This window comes from Tarenaya hassleriana, unplaced genomic scaffold (genome assembly GCF_000463585.1).
Source record: "Tarenaya hassleriana unplaced genomic scaffold, ASM46358v1 Cleome13, whole genome shotgun sequence".
In the NCBI taxonomy this organism is placed as follows: Eukaryota; Viridiplantae; Streptophyta; class Magnoliopsida; order Brassicales; family Cleomaceae; genus Tarenaya; species Tarenaya hassleriana.
Genome location: NW_010963495.1, coordinates 77,460 through 88,869, shown reverse-complemented (window position 1 = coordinate 88,869; position 11,410 = coordinate 77,460). Strand labels below are relative to the sequence as shown.

General features: G+C 38.2%; 3 protein-coding genes across 4 annotated transcripts in view; 1 reads left to right on the top strand and 2 right to left on the bottom strand.

The window, feature by feature from the left end:
* Nucleotides 1-769, bottom strand: part of LOC104807168 (LMBR1 domain-containing protein 2 homolog A-like) — a 5,885-nt gene extending 5,116 nt beyond the window's left edge. For both annotated transcript variants that reach the window (XM_010532323.1, XM_010532324.1), the window contains exons 1-2: nucleotides 462-769; nucleotides 50-126 (exon numbers count right to left, since the gene is read on the bottom strand). In XM_010532323.1, the coding sequence (XP_010530625.1) occupies nucleotides 50-126; nucleotides 462-629 (245 nt within the window). In that variant the 5' untranslated portion in view covers nucleotides 630-769. The remainder of the gene's footprint in view (nucleotides 1-49; nucleotides 127-461) is intronic.
* Nucleotides 770-1,377: 608 nt separating this feature from the next.
* Nucleotides 1,378-4,186, top strand: LOC104807167 (5'-3' exoribonuclease). The gene is made up of 5 exons (XM_010532322.1): nucleotides 1,378-1,796; nucleotides 2,573-2,697; nucleotides 2,901-3,212; nucleotides 3,305-3,474; nucleotides 3,555-4,186. The coding sequence occupies exons 1-5, from the start codon at nucleotides 1,494-1,496 to the stop codon at nucleotides 3,974-3,976; spliced, it is 1,332 nt and encodes a 443-aa protein (XP_010530624.1). The 5' UTR covers nucleotides 1,378-1,493; the 3' UTR covers nucleotides 3,977-4,186.
* A 59-nt stretch (nucleotides 4,187-4,245) lies between these two features.
* On the bottom strand, nucleotides 4,246-10,829 carry LOC104807166 (endoplasmic reticulum-Golgi intermediate compartment protein 3-like). The gene is made up of 13 exons (XM_010532321.2): nucleotides 10,612-10,829; nucleotides 9,719-9,792; nucleotides 9,363-9,446; nucleotides 9,205-9,285; nucleotides 7,951-8,031; nucleotides 7,161-7,253; nucleotides 6,363-6,542; nucleotides 6,182-6,249; nucleotides 5,916-5,967; nucleotides 5,532-5,585; nucleotides 5,327-5,419; nucleotides 4,944-5,010; nucleotides 4,246-4,578 (listed from the first exon to the last, which is right to left on the bottom strand). Exons 1-13 carry the CDS (start codon nucleotides 10,751-10,753, stop codon nucleotides 4,487-4,489), a joined length of 1,161 nt encoding a protein of 386 aa, XP_010530623.1. The 5' UTR covers nucleotides 10,754-10,829; the 3' UTR covers nucleotides 4,246-4,486.
* Between the last annotated feature and the right edge of the window lie 581 nt (nucleotides 10,830-11,410).

Here is an 11,410-nt window from a genome sequence, read left to right as displayed (position 1 = left end):
GGAAGAGAACAAGGCATTATACAAGCATAAAGGAAACGAATTCACTAACCATGTAAGCAGGAAGGTACTCCAATACGACCAGCTAAAAAAGAACAAACCCCCGCCACTGGAATGACCAACTACAGTCTGTAATCAGAAAAGATAAACAATAATTTAAGGTGGGGAGAAAGCTAGAAAATTTGTAATATTATCAACATGTGCAATTTTCGTTTCTGCATAAGCACTTGTTCTAAACATCTTCTTTGGATACATTTCTGCTGCTACCCATCGCAAAAATACTAAATTAAATTTCAACATTCGTCGCCAATTTCGCTAAAACCTAGCCAAAATCTAAGGAGAAGAAAAGGGTTTCATGACCAAGCGTGAAATTCGAAACAAAACGAAATTTCCATCTATCGGCACCACCAAGCTCCGGGTATGGCAAAAATCTACGGAACTGGAGATCGAACACCGAATCTCACCGTCCAGATATCTGCAGGGACGAGGATAATGATGGAGAGAGAACAGAACCAAGCGTATCCGACGGTGAAGAGGACGTATCTCGGCACATCAGGCCCAGCGAAATACCTTAGGGTTAAGAGCACCATCCCCAGCGTCAGAGGCAACGAGATCATGTAAAAGACCCACATTTTCGTGGATTGTGTGCAAGAGAAAAAGAAATGGCGAATGTTTCGCAGGCTTCTTGATTTTGATTCTCTGAAAATTTTCCTGGGAAAAACAAACGGAAAATGGAAGGTGAAGAAGAAGAAGAAGAAACGCCAGAAGTTAGGCAGAGAGCCAAAGCCGTTGCTTTAATTCCAAGGAAAGATATCTTCGTGAGAACAATCCCCCGATTCAAGCGCGGTTTTTTTCCCCTTAATTTCCAAATTTTTAATTTTTTATTCATAAATGTTGTTTTTTTTTCTTTCTATCTTTTAACAAATTTTTGGTATATAAAATTTATATAGTGCGTGCGAATGGTTGGATCCATTTTGTTTTACCACGGCAGCCATATATATTAAATAGTATATTTAATTGCTAAAAATTAATATCTTACCTTAAAATCACCATAGAAAATTCTACTATAACATAAAAGAGTTATATTATTATTTATTAAACATATTAATCAGTTATACTTGTATAGAAAAAAAAATTATACATTTTAAATCATCATAAGAATTCTAAACTATTGTACTTATCAATTTTTTTAAAACTATTACATTTACAAAATCAAATAAAAAATAAAATGTAATTTTTAATTGATGTTTAAAACAAAGTTAATAATTTTAAAATTAAATTATTTATCAATATAATTGTATAAAGTTAATTTTAATGTAAATATAATAATTTAAATAAAAGAAACCTCAATCCTCAAATCTACAATGTGTAAGATTAAAATCCAGCCAAGAGGTGGTGCCCGGAGTTGATCCGTTAGGGTATAAAGAGCCCGCAAAGGCTCCGGCTTGATGCTCAACTAAAACCCTTTTCTCGGGTTAACCTTTGCGGAACCCGCCATGGCCGACGACAAGAAGAAACGGAACAAGAAGAAGAAGAAGACCAAACGCGGAGGTGGGAAGAGGAAGATGACGGTCGAGCAAGCTTCGGCTTTCATGTCTGTAAGCAATTGGGTATTCTTAGATTCTTCTTATTCTTCTTCTTCTCCTCGTCCTTCCTCCTCTTCGGCTTCTTCGCTCGATGGCTTCGCCGTGACGATCACTGGCGACAACAAATTGGTCTTCGAGCTTCATTCCCACTCCAATTTCAGTGATGGGTTCTTGTCGCCTTCGAAGCTCTTGGAGAGAGCTCATATGAATGGGGTGAGTCCGGGATTTTTCTGGTTCAATATGTTCGTGAAAGTTTCGAACTTTTTCTGTTCTGGAATCTAACGGGATTGGATTGTTGGTTTGACGAGATGGAATGGAACAAGATCGGAATCGGGTTTCTCTGAAGTTTGTGGAAGGATGTGAATTTATGTTTGGTAATGAATTAGGAGTAGTTTGTCGGTTTATGGAGCTAGAGCAGATCTAACTTTAGCTTGTATTTCTGATTAATTTGGCTCATGAGGAAGTTGTGCATAACAATGACGATTCATCAGTCATCTATCTTGCTCACCATTTCCTTTGGTAGTTCGAGTTAGATCAGCATTGCAAATTAAGTAATCTGTGGGATATGTGATGGATATTAGCCATTAAGATTAGAGGTTGAACTGTTTTGTATTAACGAGCTTACTGTTGGATGAGTTGAGTTTGAGTTTTTTTGGCTTAGTGGGATTGTGAGAGGATGAGAATCTGTTCTGAAATGAACCCGAATTTCCTCATTCATGAGATCTGTGATGGATATTGTTTCTGATGGGTTTTTTCTCGATTAGAGAAAACTATGCATCACAATCTCACAATTTCCCACAAAATATTCGTAAAGTTCTCTAAGTCATTCATGAGATCTTTGATAGGTAACAATGACCTTAAGTTTGTAGATTCGCATTGTGCATTTGATATTTACTCCAAGGTGGATGGATAAATTGTCTAGTGAGTCATTGGCGTGTATATCGGTCTTGTATCAAGGTTTTTATTGCTTTTCATTGTATTCAGTACAGGTGAAAGTTCTTGCTCTTACCGATCATGATACGATGGCCGGTATTCCTGAAGCAGTGGAGACTGGATGCAGATTTGGCATCAAAATTATTCCCGGTGTCGAGATCAGTACAATGTTCCGGTCAAGGTATGGTTTCGATTCGATAATATCATGATGATTCAAGTGATTCTCGCTTGCTGGGTTGCAGTATGTAGCTTAAAATCAACTCCATGAGCTTCAATCCATCTACCACATTTAGAAACTTCTTTCGATAAGTGAATGTACAGATTCTTCTTTAGATTTTCTGAATTCACCTGATGAATCTTCATCTTTCATGATACAACATTCAGAGACTCTGGATATGAGGAGCCAGTGCATATACTCGCGTATTATGGCAGTTGCGGTCCATCAATGTACAATGAAATGGACGAATTCCTGGCTAAGATAAGGGATGGACGTTTCAACCGAGCAAGAGAAATGGTCCTGAAACTGAATAAACTGAAGATACCTCTTAAGTGGGAGAATGTCGCAAAGATTGCGGGAAAGGACGTTGCTCCAGGTAGGTTGCATGTGGCCCGAGCCCTCTTCGAAGGAGGGTATGTGGAGAATCTCAAACAAGCTTTCACCAGATATTTGTACGATGGTGGACCTGCTTATTCCACGTAAGGCCCTGCTCCGAAATTTCTTGATTGTGTTTATGAACCTCGGGATCGAGTTTCAGATTGAAATTTGTTGTCCGTTGATTGTATTTTAGTGGGAGTGAGCCTATGGCCGAGGAAGCGGTGGAAATTATACGCAAGACAGGTGGAATTTCTGTGCTTGCTCATCCGTGGGCATTGAAGAATCATGCCGCCGTCATTAGGAGACTGAAGGATGCCGGCCTTCAAGGGATTGAGGTTTATAGGAGCGACGGAAAGCAAGACGGTCTCTCTCTCTCTATTTCTCTCTCTCTCTCTCTCTCTCTCTCTCTGAACCGGTTCTTATCTTTCCATGTTGTTGAACAGTATTCAGTGACCTAGCGGATACATACGACCTCCTGAAGCTCGGGGGATCGGACTTTCATGGAAGAGGCGGACGTAATGAGTCAGAACTCGGGAGTGTAAACCTTCCTGTGCTTGCGCTTCTCGATTTCTTGAAAGTGGCTCGTCCGGTATGGTGTGATGCGATCAAGGCGGTCCTTGAGAATTTCGCCGATCATCCCTCGGATTCAAACCTCTCGAACATTGTAAGATTTGACAGGGAAAGGATCCTCAAAGGAAACTCGGTCTTGAACTTTGGTAACGACTTGATTGATAGATGCTTATCGAGTTGGTTGACGAGCGAGGAGAGACAGAGGCCTGAGTTTGTGGCCATCAAGTTAAAGCTTTCTGATGTATCGATCGCTTCAACCGGATTGCCTGTTCCAGTTGGTTGCAAGTGTAACTAGCCGGGTTTCTGTAGTTTCGAGATCTGTGGGCGGATGGATCGCTGAGCTTTTTATTTTTATTTTGGTTTTTCGAGATGTGGGGAAGAAAAAAGATCATGCTCTTCGTCGGGTTTGGTCACTGTGGCACCCGTGGGAACATATATTCCGTACACATTTTCAATGCATCTGTTCAAACATGTTCCAAATGTAAGGTTTCTTACAATTCTCTCATTCACTGTGCTTGCCCCTCACTTTGCTTAGAACATGTTCTATGGATGAGTTGTCCGAAAAACTCAAGAACAGTGCATTTGTTAAAACATGTTCCAAATGTAACATCACAAAAACACAACTCTAACCAGTCCTATTTTGGCACCCACATCTCATTATACACCACCACCTACAGGAAACAGTCCACAAGGCAAGGCCGTAGGAATAGAGGAAAGCAGAGCGGAAGACCGGTCCTAACCATTGCAGCTAAGGCTTATGGATTAGCCAATATGCCACAAAATGTGTAATAGACGTAAAAACATTTCACCGGAACTTTCCAATCTCGGCCTTCTTCTTGATAACTCGTTGGCCGTGATACAGAAACGAGTCAACTATACCAGCCACCGTGAAGATACCTGGTTACCATCAAAGATTTTTAACAGGATCAGTTACTGTTAGTGAACAAACAGCATAAAGAGTGTCCTTTTGTTCCATTTTGTCATTTTAATAGATACATTAAACTAGAGGAATGATGATATATACAACTGGTAGATAGGAAACAAGAAGGAAAAGAGAATGAGATATCAAAGCGGACTGGTTTGAACATCACTTGGGCATCTCTTGAATGCACAAGTTACGGGATCGGATGGATGCAATATGAGATTGAAACGTGGAAGTGTCATCAACCAGTTGCATGTAATGTGGAAACTTATATACGGAATGTAATTTAAGTAACTCGGAAGTCGGGATACGGACAAAGGATGAACTGAATGCATTGTACCTCCAATTATTGCACATATGTGTGTCATAAAATGTAGGAATGGAGTGTGCTCCTCTTTGAAAATAACCTGCAAATTGTAAAATCATACATCAGAAGCTGCTACTCAACTGACGATGCTCAAGTTCGATGCTTGACACCAATAAAGAGTGAAACATGAACTTTATTTTACTAGAAACCTTACGTCTAACCGACCCTTTTCAGCATCAGATCATGAAAGAGATTTCCGACTCAGAACAATAACAATTTTATTCAAATATGCATCTTGAAGTTGGGGACAATTTTGCTTCCATTAGAATAGAGCTGAAGGATTTCCCCAGCGAACAATTGCTTTCATTTTAGACATCAGACTTGGAAATTATTCCTGGATGAATAAATGTGCTCACCTTAATCGGAGAAAGATCGAAGAAGAAGAAAACTCCAGATATAGAATTTGGATGAGCCAAGTCTGCATCCCTGAAATGCTCCGTGACCGAGTACTATACATGGGCAGATTTCATTCCATTAACAATAAGCAACAACATGCATAATAAAGCAGTGAGCGATGCATCAAGCTCAACAAGTGATCTCTACCAAACCAGCTTAAAGTACCTGATTGGAATTGATGGTTCGGCCTCTAATATCTGTGTATACTGTAGGTACGACCTGTAAAAATAGATTGTCAAATCAGATACGATGAAATTCTTGAAGGAAAAACAGTTTTTTAAGAAGTCCAACTAATCCAGAAAGACTTGCAGAATCAGAAAAAAAAAAGATTCAATAGGCGATATATGAGCTCATTTTTACTAGCCTCCTATTTGGACTTTTGAATAGCTGAGTAAAAGAAGTCAAATTGGAAATCGACTTATTATAAGGTACACAACGGATGAATAACGGAGTTAAGGTATAAACTAGAAACCCTCTCATGTCCAAAGAAATCTACAAAATGTGAAAGGGGAAATGGCCATAACGAGTATGCTCCCTTTGTGTACTAACCTTGATAAAATATTGATACATACCATTTGAGGTTTGATGCATCCATTGCACACTAGTGTGGGGAAACAAATGTTAGAGCAATAATAGACATGATAACAATTTAAAAGCTGGAGTAACATTTAAAATAATTATCTTCACAATGGTAAGGTTGTCCGGTAGCTTAGTTTCACAATAGAATTACAAATCAAACAAGATCATATATGAAAAGCACAGGCAATGGCACTTAATATGCGGTGAAGCAGATGCATGGAAAGCAAAAAACATACCCATCAAGAGGGTTGATAACTCCAGGAAAATAGTCACCAAAGGATAATTTATTGATGCGATGACTTATCTGCATAGTAAAGCATTAAAGGAGGAGCTTGTATTATGCAAAACTAAAATACTAAAACCGAGTTCAAGAAATTAGATAAGCCCAACAGAATGGAAAATGAAGATCTTTCTTACATTAAAGACCTCGTTCTGGATAGCTAGTAAATCACTCAAAAACATATCTGAATGGCGCAAGCTTTTCCCAGCTGCAAAATGAAAATTTCCTGCAACTTTGTTGACCTCCAAAGATCCATGTATATTACAACCTTCTCCTTCTTCATCCTTTACCTTCTGGACGAAGCCTTCTCTTTTGCACTGAAAGGTTTAAGAAAATCAAATAAGAGCCAATATAGAGCCAGATTCTATGCTTCAGAAAACAATCTCAAGGTATCTGGCCCAATGTGAGTGTTCAGAAGACAATCTAAATGTGCAAGTGTTCTTTGCACACAACCAACCCACGTCCTATCAGTAAACTTGACTTGTATTTCAAAATGGTAGACAAAACATCATCATGCCATCAAAGCTTATCCTTGTGATGTCAATGAGGTAAACAAAAAGAGATTTTCGCTAATATCCAAAGCTTTAATAACAATGAAAGATGCAAGAAACAAAAGCATCCGACATCCCTCGCGACTTATTGGTAGAAAATCTTTCCACAAGACTAGCATTATTCAAAGGTGGTCTGGGTGATAATAGTGTAACCAACCAAAACCTCCTTGTAATAAGTCAAAACTGATTTAACACTTTTGTTGACTCTTGCAAAAACAATTCATCAAAGAGATTGCCAGAGCAATTCTTCGGGTAAACAAAACAAATTCCAGCAACCCAGAAAGATTAAGTACATATGGCATGTGTCGTATGAAAAAAAAACAAAGATTTAGACAATATAATTAGCACACAAAGAGTGCCAAGATAAAAAGCCGATGTTCTTACCTGGTCAATTAAGTCAACATTAGTTAATCCCCATCCTTTTTTCCTGTATGCTTCACGAACCTCCTCACATGAGTTACAGCAGTGATCATCCGACTGTGCCAAGATCATTGAGAAACAAATAACAAGTACATCATTCATGATCCAAGAAATGTCAAAATTGGAGATCCCAATTTGAGAGTAGATCTAAAAGACTAAAACAAATGGGAACCAATACAGAAGGCCTTTCAGATCAAAATCAAATCTATCTAGAAGTTTAACTTTTAAGAGGATAAGAATCTAAATCCAATCAATCCACGGGACATCATCAAAAGCAACTAGGAGCATCACAAGAACTAACTAAGACACCATAATAAACTAGAAGATTGACAAGAAAATCGAACAAGATTTCAAAAGGAGAAAGCATTCACTAGACACAACAAGAAGATTTTACAGAAAAGAGGTGAAACCTATGGATAAAGTTAAAAATGGCCTCATGATATAAGGCCAAATAAGCTTTTTCATCTTATCTCGCTTGCAGTTCACAAAGAACATAACATGAGTCTAATTCGCTTCAGGCATACTTTATACAGTGGATGTCATAAAACAAGTTGGAAGAAATTTCATATCCATCTAATCTTAGCAATGAAATAAGAGGAAAGACATAAGCTATAAAAAAGATTGTCCCAGTATCAGTGGGTTGAACCTGAAAAAATTTCAACAACCTCGCCACTTCTAATTTCCGCTTCCAATCCCATTTCAATTTTCAACTCCCAAAAAAATACGAAGATAAGAATCAGACATCAAAGTATACCTCTTCTGCACCAAAACATGAACCACAATATGTTTCGTTATGGTCCAGCCTACCACCATGCCTCTGTAAAGGTCTTTCAATCTGCACAGAACCAAATTATAAAAAGAAGACATTAGTAATGGAACATTCGGGCCAAAAGCGTCACAATAAGAAACCCTCTCAAAGTAGGCTCACTAAAACCCTCACAAGTCCATGGAATCAAAGCTAGCTTGTAAGGAAAGGGTACCAATAGACTAGTGGCAATCACCGATCCTATACTTGGTCAATGTGGGATCACAATACGACACCACTCTACCAACAAAAATATCTAGGTGATTCGTTCTCACAACTAGCTTGTTCAGTTCAGGTCATCCTTTCTGAAATATGGACCTCTACATGGAGTTTGGTTGTAATACTAATTGCTAAAAAACCATGTCTATACAAGGCTCATGCAAATCCTCACAAGCTCACAAGTGAATCTTATACTGAAAAGCTAACTTTTACTGGAGAAGAGGAACCATAGGGCATACAAGCAATCTCATATTCGGTTGGCATGGTAATAAAGAGTGATGAATAACAATAAACTGGATCGAATGGTGAATGAAGAATGATATTTCTGGAAAAAGAAAGAGGGGTGCATAAATTAAAGCAGGCTCTGAATGTTATAAAGTTCGTAATAAGTAGACCATCCAAAACCGTGTGGAGAACTAATAAGGTTTAGGTCCTAACTCCACCACAAAAGCTAGCTTATTGGGGGAGGGTGCCCATGGTATTATATTGACTCAATTGTTCCCACATATTTCCGATGTGGGACTCTAACAATACCGCCCCCTTTAGACAACGACGTCCACGGCGCCGGGGCAAATCTGGTCGTTGGCGGCTTCTCGGTCGATGGCGGCTTCTCGGTCACTGGCGGCTTCTCGGTCCATCCCCGACCGTTCCTCTCCTGACCATTCCTCTCCCGACCGTTCCTCTCCCGACCGTCCCACAACCACCGAGTCGCCCGCATGTCCGCAGGAGAACGGCCCGTCAAAGGCCCACCGGAAAGTAGAGAGTTAGGCTCTGATACCAATTAATAAGGTTTAGGTCCTAACTCCACCACAAAAGCTAGCTTATTGGGGGAGAGTGCCCATGGTATTATATTGACTCAATTGTTCCCACATATTTCCGATGTGGGACTCTAACAAGAACATTTCAAAGAGAAAACTTGAAAAAGGAAATCGATCCGACAATATTTAACAAAGGAAAAATAGGTTAGCCAAAGGATTTACTTACTTTTGGGGCTCCAATGCCATCTTGCCTAACTTCTACTATATCACCATGGGAATTAATTCTTTTCTTTGTTATGTCATGTCTCTGCAATTAAGACGAAAAATCAACACTAGAACCCAAATCGTTGACTCTAAAGGGAAACAACGTTAGGAATCACATACAATATCAATATGTTGCTCCCCACTAATATCCATGGTGTCAACACTAAGCAGCGTACATGGGATTTCGTGAAAAGTGACATCAAACTGCAAATATACAAAATCCACAATATGAGAAAAAAATAGTATATTAGATTAGTTTCAAAGAATATTAAGTAACTCTCTGCTCTTGTTAATCTACTTCCACGCAGAAATTTATTAGTCCTTTATCTAAAAATAGAGCTCCATGAATACAAATCCATGAATCATTGTGAAAACGAAAAAGAAACCCTCTGATTCAACTTTTTTTTAAAGAATTAGATGGAAGATAATGACCGCATGAATATTTTCAACCTGGATGTCTATCAGCAGCAACTCACATGGATTCTTAATTTCTCGCCTCTTGAGGTGTCCACTAAAAGGTTTGTCTCAGTAACTGTGTGTAGGTATAATCCTGCCAAAAGCATATACATACAAAAAAAAGGATAGCATAAAGAAAACCAACTCAGACACCTGATAACTAACATTATAAATGCTCAGAGGGGGAAAGGACGACGAGCAAGCTTCAGCGGATAGATGTTAAATTTAACAATAGAGAGCATCAAATTCAAGCATAGCACAAATCACCACACTTCCAAGATTCTATAATACTTTCACTGTCTAATTAAGAGTCTCATGCCACTAACGTATGGTCAAGGGTGTATGATTTATATATCAATGCAAAGTGGTGAGGATAAAGCACACAAAAAAAAGAACATTTTCAAACTAGAAACACCAAGAAAACATTCCCAAGGTAAGCATCCTAACAATTCATCGATCTCGATTTGTGAGCAAGACCACGTCGCCTACGTGTGTGAACGCCCTTACCAAAATCAAACAAGAACAGAAAATTGGATTAATGGGCCTTAATATCTCGATAGAGACTGTTTTCTACTCCTTTTTCCATTCCATGCTTCACCATAGCAGCTACAATGTCGAATTCCCAAGCATACAAACATCAAGAATCAAGATTCTTCCGGTATTCAAACCAAGCAACATCTAAATTACATAAGGTAGCACCGTTTCCACATACTTCATATCAGAACTTCACTGCTCATCTTCTTCATCATCCGGAAACAATAAGCAAAAGCAATCAAAACCCGGTATGGCAAAATCTCAACTACAGGCTACAGCCAACGAGACGAAGAAAGTGCACAATCGAGACAAACTATACAATCGAAACCCAGAGATACAAAACAACAGAGCAAGCTTTTGGGGGGAGAGAGAGGCGTACGGAATTCAGAGAAGAAGAGGAGGAAGATGACGAGACCGGAGAAAACAGTGATGACGCCGCCGGCGAGAGAACGACTGTAGAAGTCATCGTTGATCTTAGGGTATGCGTCCAGGCTCTTCAGTTTCTGGATTACACTTTCCATTGGAGACGTAATTCTTATGAGATTCGTAAGTTTGGTGCGGCGGAGTTCAGCTAATATTGCAGAGTCCGATAGGAGAAAGCAAAAGGAAGGAATAAATTTTATAGTTTCCTTTTTTTTTTTATTATGAAAAATTATGATTTTACAAGACAAAAATGCTAAAATATTTCAACACATTGATTATTTACTTTAAAACCCATAAATCAAAATCCAAAAACTACCAATTAAAAATAACATTTAACCATTTGATATCTAAATTTTCCTTCTATAGGATATGAAATTATTTTTTATAATATATGATTATTTATTAATTATGTAATTTAGTTTTAAAATATTATTTTGTGGATTATTAGAATTAGGGATTTATCAACACCCTATATCCTAGTGTTCAATCCAATAGAAATATCAAAAAAAAAATTTGGTTTTAGCCATTTAGTCTAGCTTAAATCTATCAAAAAATTATAAATGTGCACAAGTTATGGGGTTTATTTATAAAAAAAAAGGTTTTAATGAATCTACCGTACAAAACTTAGGGTTACATGTTTTTTGTTTTATCCATTTAATTTATTATTTAAAATCATTCAAACAGAACGAGTGTTCTTATTTTTGTTTTCTTCTTACACTTTGGAAGGGTTATCCAGTTCAGTTAGTCATTTTAGT